The sequence below is a fragment of the Chelonia mydas genome, chromosome 1 (genome assembly GCF_015237465.2).
Source record: "Chelonia mydas isolate rCheMyd1 chromosome 1, rCheMyd1.pri.v2, whole genome shotgun sequence".
Taxonomy (NCBI): Eukaryota; Metazoa; Chordata; order Testudines; family Cheloniidae; genus Chelonia; species Chelonia mydas.
Window position 1 is genome coordinate 186,871,612 of NC_057849.1, and position 23,340 is coordinate 186,894,951.

The following is a 23,340-nucleotide window of genomic DNA, read 5'->3' on the forward strand; positions in this document are numbered from 1 at the left end:
GTAACTAATGGGCTTTGTCTTATTTTGTTGACAAGAACATCTTTTTATAGTACTTAAGCATTCTAACAAGACCTGTGGAGGTCCAGTCCCCTTGAAACAAAAGTAGAAGTTTGGAGTTACTTGGCTTAGCTAATATAAACAACAATTTTCTCAACACCTTATAGGCAGTTTGTGACAGAAACAGTCTTCCCATACGCACAGAGTGAATCACATCTTCACACTAATGGAACTTGGCAGAGCACCAATGGATCTGGCCAGCGTGTTGACTTTAAATATTGCTTTTTTAATAGGTGTTCCTAATAGCAACTAACTTTAACTCCAGCTGTTCACTGAAGTTGAGAATTTAGCCACAGGTAATGCATTATATTTAATTCAAATTTAATCAAGCCAGGTAGGTTTTTTTCAATCAAATAGATTTACTTTGCCTCAAAATAAGCACCTGGGTATTCCAATATGTAAAAAATACTTTCATTATGTTTATTATAAAAATATAAATGTTTCCACTACAAATAATTTTACATTAGTAAGAGGCCATCTATAATTGCACAACATATAAACTAAATGAGTAAGTAATGCTTTGAATTACAAGTTAAAATAAGTACATATTACCAATCAAATCACATCTATACATTGCTTATTGAATGCTAAGTACAGCACAAAACTAGATATGTTAACAGAAATAAATTATATATGTAAACTATATTTAAAGATACAAAACCAATAATATGGTACATAATGTTGTGAATAGTTTGCGTTTTGTTTGATGTAAATAACCAATGCAGATCCTGTACAGGAAGATGGCCACAAGAATTCTAGCACTGCTACTCCACATTTAAGAATTGTACACTGTTATGTTTACATATGTACAGGGGGGCGGGGAGTGTGGGATGTTTTCAATAAGAGGCCACTTAGAGTACATGTACAATTTTGAAGGGTAGAGGATGCTAAACTTGCTTAAAACCACTCTACTCATAACTGCAAGCAAAAAACAAACAAACAAAAATGATTTCCCTTCTTACCAAGAATCAGTATGATGCACTTATGCTGAGCATGCTCAGAACAGTGTCCACGGAGGATGACTAGAGAATATTAAGGGTGGTGTTAGGTGTAAGATCTCAATTTGAAACATTTTTCTTGTTTTGAGAAGCATTTAAAAATCTCCTCCCCTAAAGATGCCTGAATGAAGACTGAGAGGAACATCTGTAGAAAAACCTTGTGAAAAGATTCCTCCTACACTTGTGTCCTCACTGGAGCCTGGTGATTTAAATTGATTAACAATGTCTGAATTTTGACTCTTAAGCCCAAAGTTGAAGAAAAGAACAATTCTGAACACACTAAGCGAGCTGAAATTGGCATTCGTGCTTTCTTATAATGGATCTTATATTGGACCACCCATCCCTAATTGGGCAGGACAGTCCCGAAATGTACATTTCAAGTCCCAGTCCCAATGACTAGGGGACAGCATTTGTCCCAGATTCCCTGCAGCATCACTATGTGCCTGCCTGAGGCTCAAGGGCAGTGCCAGCCTCTTCCTGAGATGGGTTTAGCTCTGCCTTACCACAAGGATCCACCCTGGGATCCGGCTCCACCCCCTGGCCAGAAGCTGGAGCCTGGCAGTAGGAAAAGCTGCCCAGGGAATCCAGGTCACTGTGTGGGGCCCTGGAGTCCCAGACTCTTCGTCTGCCCTTGGCAGTGAGCCCCAGGGTGCGTGAACACAGGCTGGGGGCTGCTCTTGTGCATCCCGCTTCCCCCAGGACTGGTGAGGGGCCTGGGGCTCCTCACAGCAGTCTGGGCTCTTTGGGCGGCTCTTACCACTGCCCAGCTCCAACTTCCAGCCTGGTCAGGGGGCGGGGCCTCAGGGAGGAAGAGGAGGAGCAAGGGCGGGACTCCTGCATGTGTCCCATTTTTGCAGTTTGAAAAGATGGCCACCCTAATATTGAGTCATCCATCATATTTTGCTGCAGAATCCTGGTCTAACAAGAGAACACACTGAATAGAAAATCACAAAGATTGTTTGTGGTCTAATTTTAATTTTTTGCACTTTTCAATATTGTTGGTTCAAATTTTTGTCAAATCATATTAATAGACATCAACTGAGCATATTTCAAATCAGATTCTTCTGAGCATGCTCACTTGCCACGATTTACTAAAAAGGCAATCTATAATTCTGTCTCTATTTATCAGTGAGTGATAAATGTGTTCGCTTTACATTGTTCACGTTTTGGATCCAGGAAGAATAATTTAGACGCAGTTTCAGCCTAAAGAATTCTAGGAATTCAGCCTAATGCTTCTGTGTACTTCAGAAGAACCTGCAATTGATTTTGCATTCATGGCAGCAGACTCAACTAGATACATAGCAATTAAGGCTGTGAGTTTGTCACAGAGGTCATGGTTCCTGGCCAAGGGGAGCTGTGGAGCTGGTGCCTGGGGACAGCGTGAGGAGCTAGGAGCTGAGGGATGGACATGTCGCTGCTTCAGGGGAGCCACAAATGGAGCCTGTGAGACCTGCCACCCCCCCAATCCCAGCACCAGCAGGGGTCCCGGGCTGCGTGCCACCACCTGCTGCCACCTGTATGCCACCACCTGGCGCCCCCCCAGCCCCCCCTCCCCCCCCCGTGAGCACCCGCGGCACCCCGTGGCCAACCCCCCACCCCAAGATTTAGTCAGGGGTTTACTGCCCGTGACCATCCATGACTTTTACTAAAAATACCTGTGACTAAATTGCAGCCTTAATAGTAATCTGTACTACATACTACAGCCCTGGATCCTTCAAAATGCATTTGTCTTCTCTTTTGTTTGTTTTCACAGGAACTCAGTGTTATTCAGTGGAATCCATTCTGCAGAAGAGGTGGAAGTTTAAGGAGGGCAGGATTCCAGTCCAAGATGTGCTTCACTAAGTCACATCCTAGTGTAATGATCAGGGACTATGTATGTATGTGTATATATATATATATATATATAAATGTCATGACTTCCTGCTAATTATGCACATGTGGCAATCAGGAATAGAACCCCTGACCTTCAGCTCCATACTCAGACTCAAACCTTTACCATGTAAGCTAAAGAAGCAGTCCCACTAAATTAGGGTTCAAATCTGCCTCCCTTATACTGGGTTCTAGCACCTCACTCTGCAAATAGCTCCACTGAAATCAATCTGAATAAGGTGCTACTTACTCACCATGTGCAAGGATGGCGAAATCAGGTCTTTGGGAGGTAAAGGAAACTATCATGCTTAACCAGGCTGGATATTGATCCATGGAACAATTCGTATGTTGCACACACACAGTTCTGCTAGTATATTTACTCTAGGTTAGAAGTATAACATATTACTGTGAACAGAGATATGACATAGATGGAATGTCTGTAACTCCAGATGGATTGTTCAGAGCAAGAGCTGGAAAAAAGCTTTTCTTTCTTGGATTTCAAACAGGGCAGTATGAATATACAACAAAATTTAGTAAGTAACACATCGTACGATTTTCTCAGGTTAAACCATCAATTCTGATAAGTGAAGTCTGACTGCATTTGGCACATGGCAGTAATAAATCTAAGTTAAGATATTTAAGCATAAATATAAACAATACAGAATAAAAGGAAATAAATATGCCTTTTTGAAAAAAAAATTAAGACTTTTTTTTTTGTTTTTTAAATGGAAACATTTAGGGAAGCTAACGTAATGGCAAAAATCATTTGTGAACTAACTCAAAGTCACTACAAACTTTATTTCTGAATTCCTTTCCACAGTTGAAACAGAGGATTACAGTGACATTATTGTATGGCCAGATAAGTTTGAGGTATGATCCCTCAATTTTGCTTGCCTTTAAAGAAATAAAATACCTGTTACAGATCTCTTCTGTGTATAAAAATACTGCAAGTCTTTTTTTTTCTTCTTGTTGCTGCTGTCGATCAAACACACAGCCTTTATGTCCGTAGTTTTTCATGATATTCAGTCAGTTAATGTTCAAATGGCTCTAGGGTTCAGTTTCACTGTTTTACTTGGAAGGATGTTTACATATTTTTTTCTTTTCAAAATTATTATCTGTATTATCAGTTAGTTACTAGAAGGGGAAAAGAAAGCACCCACCCTTTAGGATTAAAAATTTTTGTTCCTATTTTTAAGGCATTGATACTCAATATTTGAGTTTTTTAGTGGGCTTGAAGTTACCAACAATGTTCCCAGCAGTGTTGTGAGAGCTCCTTTAATTCGTGCAGTTTTCTCAGCCATCACTATTTGCCCTTTGAAGCAACTTCTCTCTCTCTCTCTCTCTCTCTTTCTTTGACCTGAGCAACATCATTTTGGTACCTTACACAGGAACAGGGCTATTCTTTGTATGATTTTCTAGCGCTTTAATGCTGCTAATAATCTTCTTCTGAGGACCAACAACTGTAACACCAACCTTCTTCATATCACTGAAAGAAAGAGAACACAGGGTTGATAAATGTGATGTCCTCTACCTCTGTGTTTCATACGGCCTTTTCCCTATTGCTAGATTGGAGACTGTATGAGAACAGAAACCAGTGAGAATGTCTCTGTCTCTCTCTCTCTCAAAAAAATAGCACAATAGGAGAAGATCTCACTGAGCTGTGTTCTGCTTTGTTTAGCACCAGAAAATACCCACCCAAAAGATGAGACAAGTGCTGATTGTGGACCTGAGTCGACTATTGAGATTCCTGGGGTCTTTTCCCTGCTGTAGCAGCATTTCATGCTGCGACCATCAGGCCTGATTTTTTTCCCTGAATCAGGCCTGCCATCTTGCACACTGAGCCCTTTTAGCAGTTTGGCTTCCACAGCTCTGGGGTTGATGCTGAAATGTATAGCTACATGGTCACATTCACAGGCCCTGCTGTGTCTTTGCCTTCGGTTTCTCCAGACCATCTAATCCCTTTGTTGGGCACGGTGGAAATGTGACTTCACACTTTTGCGGTGAGGCTAATTAGCTATTAGTCCACAGGAAACTGGCCATTACTGGTGGGTTTCTGTAAAGTTCCCAGGGGGTCTTTGCCATTATCAACATTTTTTTTTTTTTTTTTACACAATTGTAACAACATGCTAATTGGCTGTATTTGTGTGTTTTAATTTCCATACTGCAGCTATTGGTTACTTGTTCCCCGTCACTTAGCTGCCACCAATGTATACCATTAAGAAGTCAATATTCTCTCTGGCACAGTATCTTCATAACCATACCTGACATGTTCCCAGGTGCAGAGAGACTATTACCACAACACTCTGTACTGCAGGAATAAAGATGGTACACATTTAAATTTAAACAAACTAATTCATTCCAGCTGGATACATGAATCTGTAACACCAACTCCTCCAGCTTGTTCCTCGAGATGCAGGAGGAAATCAGGGCTCATTCAAAGCACCAGTTTGAACCAGTTCTTTTCCTGCTCTATATAAATGGAATTTAAGGTAGATTAGAAGGATTGTAGCATTTGTAACATTTTGGGAATAATGAAAAATATTCTTTTCTCAATGCATGTGTGCGTGGCTTATTAATATTAATGAGTATTGGGTGTCATGTTCTGTCCCAATTAGTGGCACCGAGACCACTTAGAGAGAGAGAGATAAAATGAGTCTGCTCTACAGCCTTAGATGACAGCTAGTTGGCTTTTAGCTCATGCTGTAGAGGCTCATGCGCTAAGCTCCAGAGGTCCCCAGTTCGATCCCAACTGCTGACGACTGGGGTCTGTTGGTGTTACATATGCATATCAGATGATTTGAACAAGAGGATGATAAATTGTTTAAGGGAAGCTTGGTTGCAACCAACAAATGATTTGACATTTCTATTTGTCCACATTCATGCATAAGTACAACAAATAGCGGAAGGGCAAATTTAAAGACCTAACTATGCCTTCCTTTACCTCGATGGCAACATGAACTGCACCTAAGTAGGTGCTCAGGGATGAACTGGATTAAAAATGTCCTAAAATCTCTTAGGTTTGCTTATCTCATGCTACCTCTCCTTTAAACATCCCCACCATCTTCCTGAGAGAGTTAAAACCCTCAGTAACTTCCTCAGGCTCTCCTCCTGCTTATAAATGTAGTGATCATCTAATCAGGGACAGAAAGGTGACTTCTGGCCAGTCGCCCAGCCAACATAGTGAAGACCTGCAGCAAAAAGTCCATGGACACTGTCACCGTTGAGACAACTGTGTCTTTGAATTGACTCTAAAACACATCTTTCTAATGTTATTTTGCCTTCCTAATAGTATCATAATGTGTCTCACCATCTGTTATATATTGTTTACATCCTAGATATTGAGCTCTCTACAGCAGTGACTGTCTTTATACCGGTTGTTTGTACAGTAACTGACTCCGGGGGGAATTCTGTGCCACTGCGTGTGCACATAATTAATGAGCCATGCATATTTATAATTTTTTACGCAGAAAAAAGCTTCTGCCAGAAAGTCGCTGCAGTTCCGCTTTTTGCCCATCGGAGGGCAAGATGGCACTAGAGCAGAGCAAACTCAACAGAAAATAACTTGGGCTGGAAAGTTACTGCAGTTCTGCCTTTTGCTCACCAAAGGGTGCTGTGGCAATGGAACAGAGCAGCAGCTCCCAGCCAGCTAGGAAAGAGAAAGCCTCCCTTCTTCGCAGCACTTTTTGGGCCAGGGGATATGGGGAGACATCATGGGGCTGCTGGGAGGTCAGACAGGGGCTCATAAGGGCTAGTGGGGGATGACAGACTGGGGCAGGGGCTGAATAGGAATGGAGGCACAGGGCCACATGGGTAGAGGGATGGCTGAGGGGGGGGCATCACATGGAAAGACTTTCTCCTGACTCCACTGGGCTCTGTGTGAGCACAGGAGTCTGCTTACACAGAGCAAGCTGCAGTCCTCATGCCATCTGCAAAACGGTTTGTTTTCTATACATATATAAGAACTAAATTTTGAATTTACACTTGAAAATGGCCTTTAAATACAAGAGAGTATTTTTAAGCTACTCTTGCTAAAGCTTAGTCCAAAAATGTGACTTGTGCATGTTTAAAATAAAAAATATCCATGGGCACTACAAATTGCACTAACTTACTCTATGGAAATCTTGGCTATTGTGTCACATGAACTGTATTCCACGCCTGTGAAGATGTCCTTGCACTGTCCTGTCCGAATCCCATTGAGCCAGTCACCTGTCATGCGGAACGCTGAGATGTCAACGTTGCTTTGGTCCAGGAGAAGATTTGATGGCCTGGAATAAAAAGAAAGTAAGAGAGCCGGGGTAAACATAAAGATACACTTTGTGTCTAAACTTAACACCAACACCAGCAGGAGTTCCCAGCTGCTTTCCTGTTCATCTGTGGAATTTATCCACCACTGTGGCCTCATTTGTTCAAGTTGGCAGCATTGAGGAACACTGTGTAATCATCTTGTTTATGAGCTCCAACTACTCGGCTCATCCAGGTGCTTTAACTCACCGAAGCATTACCAGTATGTGATACATATTTTTACATTATAATTTAATTTCAGCCTGTATGATTTCTAACAGGAGATTGTTGTTGGATTAATCGCAACGGGGAAGTAAACGTCCTATTGAAAATAAGCATAAGAAGTGTGACAAGGTAGGTGAAGTAATATCTTTTCTTGGGCCAACTTCTCTACTGCCAGGAAGAGCTGGATGACAGATACCCCTGCATTTGGTAGCATTACGGAGGGCCATACTTGAGGCTATCATAATGATCTACCAATGCAGTCAGACATGGTGATGGGGCTCTTCTTTTCCAACTTTGCTACTACACTGTAATGTCTTATGTTAGTGCACAGATGTGGACAGATGTCTGGCCTCCCCTGTACTGACACGAGTTGTTTTTTCTCATTGCATTGTTATCTTTTTTCTAAGCTGCACACAAAGCCTCTGAATACCCATGTGATCAGTATTCTTTCTGGTGGGCATGACATCTTAGTGTCCATATTAATTATTTCCCAGTTGCGACACTAATTAACATTATATCAGATTCTTCCACCTGTGATAGTATTTAAGAATACAAGCCACTACAGTAGATGCTTGTTTGCAGTAACACTTTGTAAGAGCAATCGCCACTTACGAGCATCATTTCCCCTGGGACCACTTTCCTGGGACCCAGTGAATTGTCAACACTCCCGTAACAGCAACAACTACTTAGGAACAACATAGCAAAAGGGCACCGATATGTTGCTACTAATGACCGTCTACTGTATTCTCTTCAATTTTGACCTCCCCTACAGCTACTGTGAGCCTGCCCTGACTCAGCAAAGCACACACTTAACTTGAAGCACATGCTTACTTTCATTGAGGTCTATTGTGTGCTTCAGTGCTTTGCTGAATTGAAGCCATTTTGTGCAACTGACTGGAGACTAAGGGACAAAAGTAACCTGAACTCAATTTTATTGCCCACCAGAAAAGGCTATACCAGGAGCTCCTCCTACTGGAAGTTCCACTGGAATTACCCCAGTTTTGTTTTGGCCCAAAAAGTCAGTGTGAATGCTTTCCTACATCTCTTATTACTGATCCCCACCTTCACTATCATTGTAGATAGGCAACAAACAATGTAAACTATTTGATACTTACTAAGCACAAAACAAGACAGAGAAAATTAATGTGTCTCTTGCTACACAGCATCTAACCACGTAGCGAAACAGGAAGAGCACCAGGACCCCTGTAATAGTGACTGTGCTCGTTTCACTATAATATGCTCCACTGAGCTGCAGACAGTATGTTGAAACAGATCCTTAAATAACAAAGAGAGGCTGCCTGACAATATGCTGGTTTCGTGTTTGGCAGGAGAGACAGCCATCCTCAGCACTGAAGCTCTGTGTGAGGGGCTACATGGTGGGCCTGACAGCAGAAGAGCCACGTCCTGTGCACACTGCACATTGCACCAGCACCAAGAACAGTGGAGAGGAGTGCTCAGATGACAGGCCGCACCATCTGCGTTTACAGAGGTGGCCCACCCACATCAGGCAAGTGGCATAAATAGCTGTTGGGACTTCCCTGTCATCTCAGGCCCTAATCCTCGGCGGTTCATCTGGACTAAACCTAATTATTCCAGCTTTAGGTGGCTATCTGAATTTCTTCACCAGGAATCAGGAGCGAAGGAGAGTGGTTAAAGATCACGCTTCAGATGCCACGCTTTAAAGTTAAATGATTATGCCGTATTGCAGCTGGGTATGTGGTTCATTAATACTTGTAATGGGAGAACTGATTCGGGTTCAAAAGACCTACCACCAAGGACTGTTCTCCCAAACTTGAACAGAATCTGAGGTTTGGAAAAACTTTTAAGGCAGAATTTATGAAGGGACCCCAAATGGAGTTAAGTACTCAAATTCCAGTGGATTTCAATGGGAGCTGGGTGCGTAATTCTTTAGGGTTTGAAAATCCCAGCCTTAATTATTTTCACGTTCTTTTGCCCTTTTAAGTGTCATCAGGATCAGACGTACTAGAGAAGCATGTTCACGTGGTACGTCTGACCCTGGTGGGGATGAGGAAATACCAGAATTCTTACGCATGCAATTCTGACCTCAATCTTTAAACTAAAGGAGTTTGGCTAAGTTCAAATAAGCCACTTTGACTTTTGGCTACATGTCCAAACCAAACCTTCCATCTTTGAGGTTTTGCCTAGCATTAGTTTGATAAATCGATTCCTCTTATACATTATAAAAGGCTTTGGAAGTTGTGGCTGGCTGCTTGACTGCTGTAGCAAAAATACAAATATCACGACCTATACAATTACCCAGACTGTGCACAGTGTACTGTCATGTACGGTAGGAGACCCGTGTTTGGTACAAATCGCTAGATTTCCCCTTTCTGGATCACTGGACACTATTGTGAAGGAGCCAGTAAGAAGCTTCAGAACACGCTGCCTTAGAAATTGGAAAGGCCTTGATAATCAGCCTTTCAGCAATTGTTGTTGCAGCCTCACGTTCAATTCTCAACCAGATTCAAGAGCAGCAGCTCAGTTGATCAGAAACCTACGTATCTTCTTAGCATGGGCATTATGTTTTGCCTGGCCACCCTCTCTTTAAAGGCCGAGCAGTCGAACAATTGGTTGTTGTCTGGAGAAATGGGCTTGGGAGATATCTGGAGCCTGATCCTCCGTTGATGTCAATCATTGCACCTCCAATGGCACTATGACATTTTACACCAGCTGAAGAGTTGGGCCCTGAGAACAATGTTAGATGGGAAAGATGTTTCCTGACTATCTACCATCATGCACCGTACCACTCAGAGAATAATAGTGATAGAAGACACTGGAAAACAGTACAACAGGCCTGGTGGGAGGGGAGAAGAGCAACAAGGGAAACATGGCCAGGGGGTTAAAGAAACAATTTGCAGACATGGCCCTTTAAAGCTAAGCACATACACTCCCACTGTCATGCCAAAAGCAACCCTTAGGCACCTATGTAAGTGAACTTTTGAACAGTGAATGGTTAGACGCCCAAGTTTGGCAAGCAGACCCAGGGTGTACCCAGTAGCCATATGGTCTACACCTAGCTAACTACTGTTTGTCCCATGAAGAGTCACTTTTTATTTCTGGTTTTCTGGGTATAACATCTGGAATCCCAAGACATTTATTATGGGTATTTGTGAAGTGTGCTTAGTGATAAAGCACGGAGAAAGTTTTTCTCTATTCAACGTAGTGTATTACTTTTCCTTTTTCATCTGAACTCTAATAAAACAGGGCCTGACTCAACAATTGCTTAAAGAAAGAGTGAGCATAAACAAGCTGAAATAGAACAGGACCCTAGGATTAGGGATTAGAGTGGCCCAACAGAGCTTTTATGTTTATTACTTGGATCAAAGTATCACCAGGACAAAAAATATGACCTAATTTTTATGTAAGTGACCTCAGACTAACCAGCACTGTAAAGTATCATTTTTCTCCTTGTAGGATTCCAAGCAAAAATTAGTTACTTTCCTCCTCAGAGAGGACATCTGGACAGTTTATCAATGAACAGGAATTTGTCTCTCACTGTGAAGAGTCTGTGATGTCTCCTCCCATGCACCAAGGGAATGCTGGGCTTTCAGAGCATCTGCACACATCGGCATTTTTCTCCCCCTGACCCAGCCCCTAGACAGAAGGTCTGAACATGAAATTTATGGGCTGGGTGATGTGTGCCATGAGCTCACACTTAGCTAGACAAATTAGATGGGTTGCAATCCATGCAGCTGCAAACGACGTCCTGCAGGGTTCCACCTGATATTTTACAGCTTTTCATAAATCAGTACCTACCAGCTTCAGAACAGAGTCATTAAAAAGAAATCATGGAAATTGCATGTTTGCTCTGGGAAACAGAGCAAAGAACATTTCCCCTGTCTTTTTTTTTTTTTAGGCTCTTTTTGTTTTGTCCTCACCTCCACTCCCCAACTGCTACATTTTCAAATGGTTATCCATCTACTGGCATGGAGAAAATTCTCAGTGCTACTCATTCTTGCATTGTATATGGCTGGAGGTCCGTATTTGCTGACATGTGACACGCTTTCCCCCAAATAAGTAAAAATACAGCGACAAATTCAACCGTGAGATGCCAGATTGTGCTTTCTACACAATGCCCTGCTGCAGTCAGCTTTAAGTAGACGGGCCCATTGTGTTAACAGCTGGAATTAACTCTTGTGTTGTGCCCATAAGCACAGAAAACCATGGTTTTCTGTCAGTAAAATAGATTTTGTCACTATTCAAGGAACTTTGTCACAGCACATCATGTCTAGAAATAAATATATAAATAGCAAAGGAACTTCAGTCCCTGCTTGTACAAATCTCTACTATAGGTGTGCCAGCTATCCAGTGAGAGAGAGAGAACTTAATTTGTAATATTCAGGTGCCATAAGCACCAGGAGAATGAAGCATTACTTCTGTGTAAAGGACAGCTTATTGCTGCTGGGTAGAGAAATCCTGTATGCCACCTCCTGGATTTCATGTTCTGTTTTTTCCCCTAATCAATGTAACCTAATTCCCTATTTCTAAATTTGGAAATATCCTTTATACTTTCACACTTAAAAACAGGCATCTATAATTCCTTTTTCTCTTACAAAAAGTAAAATGACACCTTCACTACATTGCTTTGAATGCAGATGACTTTGTGACTTCAAGCACTGAAATTCTAGACTAACGCTCAGGACAACATAGTTATCTCCGACCTTAGAAAAACAGAGTGCATGTGAAGCAATTTTAGTTTTATCTTCTATAGCAAATGGAATCATGAGTGTACGTGCTTCCCAACAGGAGACCAGTAAATAAATGTCACACTGAGGAGAAGTAGAGCCATTGTGTTTACTTTAATTATCCCTGGACCTTAAGGACTAGAATCTTTGCAGTTACAGCTATTTATGCCTGGCTTAAAGCATCCCTCTGGTAAAATTAGCAGCTTTGTTCTTAAAATAAAAATTTGCCTTGCTGTTTGGCATATTTTCTCCCCCCTCCCCTGAGATTTCATATCGTGTTTGCTGAGTTTGAGAGTAAACCAGATTGTTGCTCCTCTTTGTTTTTGAGGTCAAAAGTGGGTACACTTTGTTGTTACATAGATCACCAGTTAGAAATTGCAAGCAGTAGTCTTTCCCAGCTTCCTTTCCAAATACAGCTCACACTCTTTACAAGTACAAGCTTCCTTCCCCTCACTTTGCTTCCTGGGTTTTGGCATTATTAACCAAGAAAAAATGCAAGATATTAAAGATCAGCTCACATCTTTTCTTCAGACATGGCTATTCCTAGGGTTCCTCGCTCAGGACTGCTCAGCCTACATCCTAAACCCTTGCCCTCCAGACAGCCATCACACCTGCTTTATATTCAAGTGGGGGAAAGGAGCTACTTGCCTCACTTGATTCTTTTACATACACCTCCACCCCACCAGGCCCAGGGCACAAGCTCTGGTTTCCTCTCACTGTGAGGGACTAAAAATGTAACCTCAGTGCCCAGGTGAGACTAAAAATGTAACCACAGTCTCACTCCACAATTGGCCAGAGCTGCATGTGAGTTCAGAAAGGTCCCCCCTAATCTCTCCATTGTCAGGGCAATTACCAATGAAGGATGTGTCTTGAGAATCTATAGCTGCTGGTAACCTAAGTAGCTCAGGCTGCATTCAGCGCTCCCACACCAATGGTTGGGTGCACCCTGAGTCCACTGAGCTGGTTATTACAAGCAGTACACACACTGAAGTCTCAGCGCTCACAGTCTCAGCAAGACCACTTGTTGCCCCCATTGTCACATTCTACAAAGGGACACCATTTTTTGCATGCACTATTTTCCTCACACAAATAACAGACCATAGGAAGGGCTGCTGGCTCCTACCTAGAGTCTGGATGAGCGTCCTTTTTGGTTTTGACCTTAGCATTTCTTTAAAGTCACACTGCCTCATTGGACAGTCGTTGATTTATTTACACTCCCCATTGCCCACAGGCAAAATACACACAACAGGAAGGGTCCCTCTTAGACACTGAACAAATGTTCTTTTTGAGCTGCCTCTTCAGACTGCCCAACCTCTTTTAGTTTTCTCCCCAAATGTTCCTTGAGCAGATCCTTGGATGATGCTGCAGGTCAGGGTTGCAGTCATAGCCCTTGTGGTTTACCCAACAGTTTAGCCCCCATGAAAGAGCCTCTTGCCAGCTTAGATAGTTGGTGCTGGCATACCCTTATCTGCATCCTCCAAAGCAGACTATTAAAATACTATTCTAAAATAATTCAGGCATCAGTTCTCCTGCAGTTCATTCCTTTGGCTTGAGCCAATGCACAGCCCAGTTGTCCAACTGCTGGGCAAAAGAAAAGGGCTCACCCTGAAACAACATGCTGGTATTTTTCTTCCAAGGTCCCCAGGAAGTCCAGGATCACAGCATCTTGCTCAGGGTCTGATATGCAGCGTGTGCTTCTCTTGTTAAAAACCAAACAGACAGCCTAGGAATCCTCTTCCCTTGCTCCCCACAGAGGGGCGCTATGCTGCTGCAGCAGATGGCTGCGAGTCAGTGAAGGTGACTAGATAAACCTATAAGTTATCATCTTGGACAGGTAAAGATCAATACCCAATGCTAATCTGAGCAGTGTCTCTAGTTTGACAATCCTCAAGAACATCCGCTCCAGGAATAGTCTTTGCTGTTTCTGGTGTGCAGCCGCCCAGGCCTGCTGCTATAAGCTGCAGAAAGATCTGCTGCTGTAGTTCTTATAGTTCCCTGACCCATTTCAGGACCTACCTCTTTTCCTCTTTTGACACCCCTTTTGCAGTGTGTCTTAAAAACAAAAAGCTCCTGACGCTACTTTTACGTTTCCCAAATTGCTCTGAAAACATAGTCCACACCCTATTTACATGGGGTCTAGCTTTATTAACAAAGAAAATAATAGGAGTAGCTTAAGTCTTCTCAGCCTTGGAAGCGTCTAAAGTTCCTCACTCAGAGCTGCTCAGCCCACACATTAGGTCATCTCTCTCCAGGGAGCCATCTCCAAACCCACTGTATCCAGGTAAAGTAAAGACTCAACAAGTCACCTACCTCAGTGTCAGTATAATTCACTTTACACTTTCCCAGCAGGATCAACACTGGCTACCAGGGTAGGGCCTTTTAGACCAAACCCACCACTATGTACAGGAATGTATTTTCTACTTGTTATACACAGTGCCCTATTAGCTATACAATTAAGCAACTGATGTCATGGTGCAGGGTTATTTCTTAGGGATTCCTGACTGGCTGAGAGGCTGCCCATTAACTCTATCCAGGCATTATTGCTAAAACAATCTCTTGAAAAGAGAAAAAAAGTGCCATTAGAAGGCTTATAAAATGTTGTACTGGCTCCCTGTCTGTTCCATGTTGCGCTGTGACCTGCCTTACACAGGCATCACATCTCACGTTTGGCTGTATTGTGAATCTCAAGGCAGACTTAATGCTTACTATATCAGGCAATGGATTTGCACAGTTTGTTTTCTAGCACTTCCAGCTTAGAATTTCCATTAATGGTAATGAGGGCTGCACAGTAAAAGCCCTGAATACTGAGTTGAGAATAACAGAATAGATCCCTTCCGAATCACAATAAACAGCAAGTAATAAAAGAGGAGCGGTTACTCTCCTTGTGCAGTAACTGGAGTTTTTCAAAATGTGTCCCCCTGTGGATGGTCCAGTTCAGGTGTGCATGCACCCTGAGCCTTTGATTGGAGATTTTTGGTAGCAGTGCCTGTTTAGCCCGTGCATGTGCCCTACTTACCCTTGTGCCCCATACTGAGGTCATAGAAGGCTACATGGGCGAACTGCCCTCAGTTTTTTCTCTATCACAAAGAAACTCCAAAACAGTGGAAAGAAGGGAAGATAGCAGAGCACCCTAGGGGACACACACCTAGAAGAGCTCCAGTACTGCACAAGGTGAGTAGCCCTCTTCTTTGAGTAGCATCGCTTCAGGTCACTCCCTAGCAGTAACCCCTTAAGGAGATGGGAACAGAGTCAACCACAGAAGAAAGAACTGCATTACCTACTACAGCAACTGACCTCGCAGAGTGAAACAAAGTCTAATGGGTGGAAAATGTATGTACCAAGGACCATGTTGCAGCCATTCAGATTTCAGCAACTGGAATGTCCTTGAGTAGGCCTCTAGGGTAGATTGTGATCTAGTAGAGAGTACAGACACTCAAAAGGGAGGTGGAACCTCAGCAGAACAGCAATTGGCAATAATTTATGCAGGGATCCATTTAGAAAGTCTCTGAGTGGAGACAGAAGCGCCCCTAGATCTATTTGCAATAGAAACAAAGAGTCTAGGGGGTCTTCCTGAATGGCCTAGTTCTATTCAAGTAAAAGACTAAAGCCCTCTTCACATATAGTGTATGGAAGGCAGATTCCTCTGTAGACTGATGGGGATTAGAAAGAAGAAAGAAAGAAAGAAAGAAAGAAAGAAAGAAAGAAAGAAAGAAAGAAAGAAAGAAAGAAAGAAGGTGAATAATTTGGTCAATGTGAAACTCAGAAGAAACCGTAGGTACAAATTTTGGATGTGCTCTGCCGCCTTATGCGCGTGATGCTATTGTAAAGTTTGAGCCATCAAATCTACAATAGAGAAAATTTTTGCTTGAAATCCAGCCAAAAACTTTGGACAATGAAGCTTGAAGAATTACAGAAATCCCTAATCAGCTTCAATAGCTGATAAAAAGGAAAAAAAAGAAGAAGTAGTAGGAAAAAAAGGGTCAGAAGCCTATTTTAGAGTTTTATAGTTTGGGAAATATTTTCAATTATGCAACTCTTGGTTTTCATTGTGTCTCACAAATGAAACAAGAATCAACAAACCCTGTTGGATGCCAGCTTCACCAACTTGTTACGGGATGGATGAAGTATTTCTGACTCACCCACTGAATTCTGGAAAGCTTTCCATCTCTTTGTAATTGAGTGAAATATTCACCCATGTGAAAGTAAAACACATTAGTCTCAAAAATAATAAGTCCAAGTACAAATATAATGGAACTGATGAAAACTGGGAGAATTATGAACTCACTTCCAGGCTACAAATATCCAAGCAACGTAGAGGTTCAATTATAAAAACCAACAAAATGCTCAGATACCAAGAGAGAACAGCAGGACATGAATGAAAGGAAATTATGATTAGGTTATGCAATGCTTTGGCAAAATTATATGACTTGCACAACTTCACTTGTACCGTATTCAGTTTCTACATCAGTTTGCAAAACTAGACACCTACGTGTACAGGAGAAGGCACAAGGGATATAAACATCTGAGCCCACGGAGTACATACACAGCCAAGTAAAGAGAGACTTCACAAAAAGACTATGTAATTGAAGAATATGGATTTCATCTGGGGGAAGAAAGCGTGATGGCGTGTATAAACCCCACACCAGTGGTAAAGAGGTTAAAGAGCTGCTGTGGGCTGGCCCTGCCCCTCTGGCCCTGTCAGTCATGTCAGGGGTGGAATAAGGTCTTAAAAGCAGGAATTTCTAGACTGTTGCTGAGAGAGCAGACAGTGGCTCTTACAGCTTCCAAGAGAGACTCCTGGACACCTTCAGTGGGACTGTCTCAGGAAGGCCATTCACGGTGCCTACAAGGAGGCAACAGATTTCCCTGTACCATCCGGGTAGGATAGGTTCAGCAAGTCTCAGGGCAAGCATTTAAGTAGTTGGTACCACTACCTGCGACCCCTTTCAGGGTTACAGAATCAGAGAATACACTAAGGGGACTAAAAGACTGGGACCCAGGAACCCCAATCCCTTTAAACACAATCAGATTATTTGACTCAATTTTTGTACCACAGACTCCTACTTAAGCAGAGCGGGGCACCTGTATGAAATACGTGCAGACAAAGACCCTGAATTCAGCAAAGCACTTAAGCATATACTTAACTGACTTCATTGGGATTCAAGCTAAGCACATGCTTAAGTGCTTTGCTGAACTGGGGCCTAACATAAGAGACAAAGAAATGCAGCGGGGAGGGTGACAAGTTATATTGCACACCTCTAGTAATATGCATGTAATCTGGATGTAAGAGGGTAGCGACTATTTTAAACAAACAGCAGCGGATTACCAAACACATTTAAACATGTAAGGTTAAAAGCTATAAAAAGATGATTTTATATCTATAATATCTTTTTTTAAAATATCATCAGGCGAAATATATTCCCATACAAATTTCCATCATTTGTACCCATATATCCGGGGGTAATTTCTACACTTACCCACAGACCTAGAGGTTCCTGTACGCAGCAGAATTAACTTGGTTCCACTGGTGTGTGTGTGGGCGTGTGAGACAGACAGAGGAAAGAGGGATTTGCAGGACACAGCTCCATGAGACTTTCAGCATGCTTTCAACAACAGGATTTTAACCGAAGGGCAGAAGTGGGGGTTAAAGGAGGGGTGGGAGCTACTGCAATGTAGATCCACTGGTGATTCCTAAATATTGACTAGGGGCATAGGTGTCATGGGAGTTACTGCAGCCTCATGTAGCTGCTGTAGAATAACTTGTGGGAGAGGATTTCTCCAACCTAGCCCATTGGGCACAGTCTAGATCAGGGGTGGGCAAACATTTTGGCCCGAGAGCCACATCGGTGTTGCAAAACTGTATTGGGGGCTGGGTAGGTAAGGCTGTGTGTCCTCAAACAGCCTGGCCCCCACCCCCTATCCACCCCCTGACTGCCCCCCCTCAGAATCCCCACCCCATCCAACCCTCTCGCTCCCTGTCCCCTGACTGCCCCAACCCTTATCCACACCCCTGCCTCCTGACAGCCCCCCCCGGGACTCCCATGCCTATCCAACCCCCCCTGTTCCCCGTCCCCTGACTGCCCCTCTGCAGAACCACTGCCCCTGCTCCCTGTCCCCTGATCGCCCTCCCCCCAGAACCTCTGCACCCTGCTCCCCATCCCCTGACTGCCCCCCAGGAGCCCCTACCCCTTATCCAACCCCCTACTCCCTGCCCCCTTACCATGCCACTCAGAGCAGCAGGAGCTTGCAGCCCCATCGCTGCGCTGCACGGCAGGAGCGGCGGGCCAGAGTGCTGGCGGTGCGACGAGGTGAGGCTGTGGGGGAGAGGGGACAGCGGGGGGCGTGGGGGTGGGCGGGCGGGGGCCAGCCTCCCCGGCTGGGAGCTCAAGGGCCAGGCAGAACGGCTCCCGCAGGCAAGATGTGGCCAGCGGGCCGTAGTTTGCCCACCTCTGGAGGTGAGATTGCAGCATATGAAGACCTATATGAGCTTCCTTTGATCTAGCTATGTTCAACCCTGTCTGCAATCCTGGGTACGTACTCAAGCAGCTATCCCAAGCTGAAGTCCATGCTTCACTGCTATTGTTACTTCAGCTAGCTAGATCAAAGAAGTGCTGCAGTCATACCTCTGACTGCAGTATAGAAACACCCTGACAGGCATCTAGACAGGAAGACTTTAACTCCTCTAAGCATCACCTATTCACCAATAATTAAAGGACAAAACAGAGAGCCTACTGCTTTGAAGTTCAACCTGACCCACTGGTGAAGATGCATAAATTTGGACAAGGCTCAGGGTCCCAGGGCAGACAGAGGAACTTTGGAACAAATAAAAAAGTCTGCCCGTGAACTCAGAGACTGTCTTGGACTAAGAGAAAGGGCCTGCAGAGAGCTGCAGGCTGGACCTCAGGCTCAGAAGGGGTGACTGGGATGAGCAGAATCCACCTACATGGGCAAAGAAAGGATAAGGTTTAGGTCAGATAAGACGCATAGAGGCAGTTATTGTTTCAACCTTGTTTCTTTCTGCTTGCTAAATTTCTATGCACCAATACTTCACACTTGGTTTTGAAGAAGCTGTCCTGAGTCACAGAAACCTCATATTGGTCACAGAGAGAATTCTAAAATAGGACTCAATGCCAAGTTGGGCCAGCTGAGGTAAATATGGTTAGTAAACAGGGAGTGCTGAAACCTGATGATCCAGTCTCAGGTGGGGTGAACCATGGGATTCCTCTCTGTAAGATATAGATCTCTCACTTGGAAAAAGTGCCCACAGAGAAACAGAGAGAGAGATCACAGGTGCAACTCACCCTTGAACCGTAGCAACTAGTTTCTGAGTACTTTGGTATCTAGAGGTCACAGAAGAATTCTGTGCATGGGTTTGGTATTAGATGGATGAAACAAATAAATATTTTGTTTTAAATGCAAAAAAAAGAGTATGCATTGATTCCCACAATCCAAAACTGAAAACAAAATAAAATATGGAAATTATTCCCAACTCCCAATTCAGCGAAACACTTATGCACTTGCTTAAATTTAAACACATACTTGTGCTTTTTTTTTGCTTTTGCTGAACTGGGGCTTAAAAGACATTTAGAACAAACTCTTAACTGGGGAAGGTAATGCTTAAACTAATTTGGATTTAATACAATCAACTGCCATATAACATGGAATAGCTATCCAAATAAACTCTTATCATTCACAATGTATTAAAAACCCCAGCAATTAATTATTAAAACATATTTACTGTGCAGGAGAATCAAATCGCATTATGTATTTTTAATAACCAAGCCCATTAGTATCGCTGCCTTCCTCTGCCCATTCTCTTCTTTGTGTACTAATGGGAGAGAGGTGATTAGACTAGCAAGCTTCTACCTCAGGAAAAAAAAAACGCACTGCCTGGGGCAAGAAGAAAAGGAGCCAGATCAATTCTATTTACATAGCAGGCTTTAACACTAACCAAGATTTTTCAGCTCCACCCCCATTTCCCTTGTTATGATATCCCCTTAGTTCACCATGATGGAACAGAATTTAGATCTAGTAAGGGCTAGGTCAGCTGTGGAAGACAAGATATTTTAAGATACAGATAAAAAAAGAATAAACCCCTGGGATTCATTTTTAAAGGACATTTAATATTATACTTTGTTGAGCCTCTCTCCTGAAAAGATGGTCCCCTCAGGGCATTACTGTGCGCATGCGTAACCCACACTGCCACTACCCAGACTGTACCTATTCTGTGAATATAGGACATCAGTCTCCAAGGCTGTCAGTCTGGGCCCTGCCATCAACATTTACGCTTAAGATCAGGGAGCAATCCCTCCCCTCCCTTTTAAAACAGCCTTAAAATCTAGCCTTTTCATAGCAGCCTCTTTAAGAGCCAGGTATTTTATATGTAGTACAGACCTGTTAATCCGTACCTACTTAATCAGAACTATGGTATTTAACCATATCCTGCTTCTGTTCTCAAATGCCAGGCAATTCATCAGTTATTACCTCCTCTTTATCAGGACAGGACATTGCTTATGTCCCAAAACTCTCTGGATAAACAGGATTGTAAATTAGTCTTTTTAATGCAATTAGAAGATTTGTATCAGCATTCATGTTAGAAATGAGATCCTTATTAAGGCTCTGATTCAGCAAAACACTTCAGTACATGCTTAACTTTAAGCATTTTAGTCTTACTGAAGTATAAGGGAGTACTCCCATGTGTACGTAATTTACTGGATGAGGCCAGAAAAGAGTGGGGCATCACATACCTTTTTGGGGACACAATTCAGCAAGATACTTAAGCACCTGCCTAATTATAAGCATGTGAGTTGCTCCGTTCTAGTTATGGGGTTACTTACATGCTTAAGTACCTTGCTGAATCAGAGTAGCTGTGAGATACTGAGCACCCTCAGCATCAGCTGAAGTCAGTGGGAGGTCAGGGAGTTCCGCACATTGCAGGATCAAAACCAACGTGACTTGCACCTGAGATATTCATTTACCCAAGTTTAACACTTACCTGTCTCAGTTTAAAATTAGCTGGGTTTCACCAGCCCAAACAAACAGCTGTTATATTTTTATTTACAATAATCTCTTCTGACCAGAGAGCGGAAAGCTTCCTCTAGCCTTCAAGCATGCAAATAAGCAATGGATAAAACTGAGAAAGTGGATGGACAAAGCAAACATATTTTAATTACTGTAGGTGGAGAACGCAAACATTTATTTTCAACAAGTGTGATGTAGAATTTAACATGTCACCTTGCAGCCGCATTGGTGATTATTTTCAGACTGCTGGGATTACGGATCAGCTTGTCCAGGATGCTGACAATCTGCTCAAACTTGGGTCTGTTGTTTCTGTCTTTCTGCCAACAGTCCAGCATCAACTGATACAAGGCAGCTGGGCAGTCCATAGGAGGTGGCAAGCGGTACCCTTCATCCACAGCCTTGATTACCTACCAAGGATAAAAGATTTTAGAAAGTTTAGGCAATTAAATTAACTTATTTTATCAGTCCTGTGAAACACATTAGCACAGACACTTTATGTTTAAACAAATGTGTTTATCCACCAGTTTTCTTGCAGTGTAACACTTCTGGTTTATCTGCAAAGTAAACCATGCAGCAAATTAGATATACAGAAAGTGCTATAGGAAGGTTAAGATACAGTATAAGGAAGGTGAGACTCTAAAAAAAAAAACACTTCTCCAAACTCACGTTGATTAGATTAAAGCCACAAAAATGCTGCATAAGATGTGGGCTCTATTACACCAAAGATCTGATTGTCCCCCAACTGTCCACCATTTAGGATTATAAAAATTGTCACTCCCAATCTGATTATTGATCATTTGATTCCAATATCTTCATTAATAAGTATTAATACTTAGACTTCAGAAGACATCAAAGCCACTGTGATGGTGCCCCCCATAAGGCTTTATGGAAATATGCTTACGAATGTATATATGACATAAGGGGAATATGTTTTATGCTACATATGTCATGTAACATATCTCTGTAAAGGTTATGATCTACTGAATCTATTCATCCTATCTGTATGCATGTGTCATTGTCGTATTCGAAATTATGAATATTGGCTGTATACTTGTTTGGTTTTAAATAACCTTAGCAAGGCATTTAGTCAGCTTCTTTAGAAAGGAATTTGCAAGTTAAGTGCCCTATCAAGAAGCACTTCATGAACAATGGAACTTGGAATGCTCCAATCCACAAAAGAAGTCTACTTGAGGACATTCAAGGTAGCATGTGTACCACGGCTGCTACCTGTAAGTTCTGAGTCATGCATGGACATGTGACTGGCCCATGTGACTCCAAAACTCCATCTTGTAGCTCAGATTCTACACAGGGGGAGGGAGGGAGGGAGGGAGGGAGTCCACCTACAGAGAAAGTCTATTTAAACCCCGGGGAAACCCCTCCATTTTGTCTTCAGCTGGCTCAAGAGATAGCCTCTCCACCCCCAAGGATACTTGAAAGAAACTGGAACAAAGGACAGTAACTACGGGGGGGGGGGGGGGGGGGGGGAATTAGTGATTGCTGGACCCAGATTAGAAGGAGACTAGTCTGTAAAAGGAATCTTACTGGGTGAGGTTTTTATCTGTATTCAGTTTTCTTATACATAGACTTGTGTGTTCTATTTTATTTTGCTTGGTAAGTCACTTTGTTCTGTCTGCTATTACTTGGAACCACTTAAATCCTACTTTCTGTATTTAATAAAATCACTTTTTACTTATTAATTAACCCAGAGTATGTATTAATACCTGCGTGGGGGGCAAACAGTTGCGCATATCTCTCTATCGGTGTTATAGAGGGCGAACAATTTATGAGTTTACCCCGTATACGCTTTATACAAGGTAAAAGGGATTTATTTGGGGTTTGGATCCCATTGGGAGTTGGGTATCTGAGTGTTAAAGACAGGAACACTTCTTAAGTTGCTTTCAGTTAAGTCTGCAGCTTTGGGTCACGTACCCTGCGTCTGTGTTGGAGCAGACTGGCGTGTCTGGCTCAGCAAGACAGGGTGCTGGAGTCCCAAGCTGGCAGGGAAAGCAGGGGCAGAAGTAGTCTTGGCACATCAGTTGGCATCCCCAGCGGGGGGTGGGGGTTCTGTTATCTAAACCATCACAGCCACCATTTAGGTATCTTTAGTGCCATATGCTTTCCTCTATGCACAGCTGAACTCCCATTGTAATCAATAGGATACCTCACCTACATCCCAATGGAAA

General features: G+C 42.8%; 1 protein-coding gene across 4 annotated transcripts in view; it reads right to left on the reverse strand.

Moving 5' to 3' along the window:
- Positions 1-454: 454 nt before the first annotated feature.
- The window catches only part of EPHA3 (EPH receptor A3), a 713,608-nt gene continuing 690,722 nt past the window's right edge, over positions 455-23,340 (reverse strand). For 3 of the 4 annotated variants that reach the window (XM_043538478.1, XM_037907108.2, XM_007057545.3), the window contains 3 exons: positions 21,371-21,564; positions 7,034-7,189; positions 455-4,410 (listed from right to left, as the gene is read on the reverse strand). In XM_043538478.1, the coding sequence (XP_043394413.1) occupies positions 4,305-4,410; positions 7,034-7,189; positions 21,371-21,564 (456 nt within the window). In that variant the 3' untranslated portion in view covers positions 455-4,304. Of the gene's footprint in view, positions 4,411-7,029; positions 7,190-21,370; positions 21,565-23,340 lie in introns of those variants that run through there. The other variant, XM_043538479.1, reaches the window with a different exon arrangement.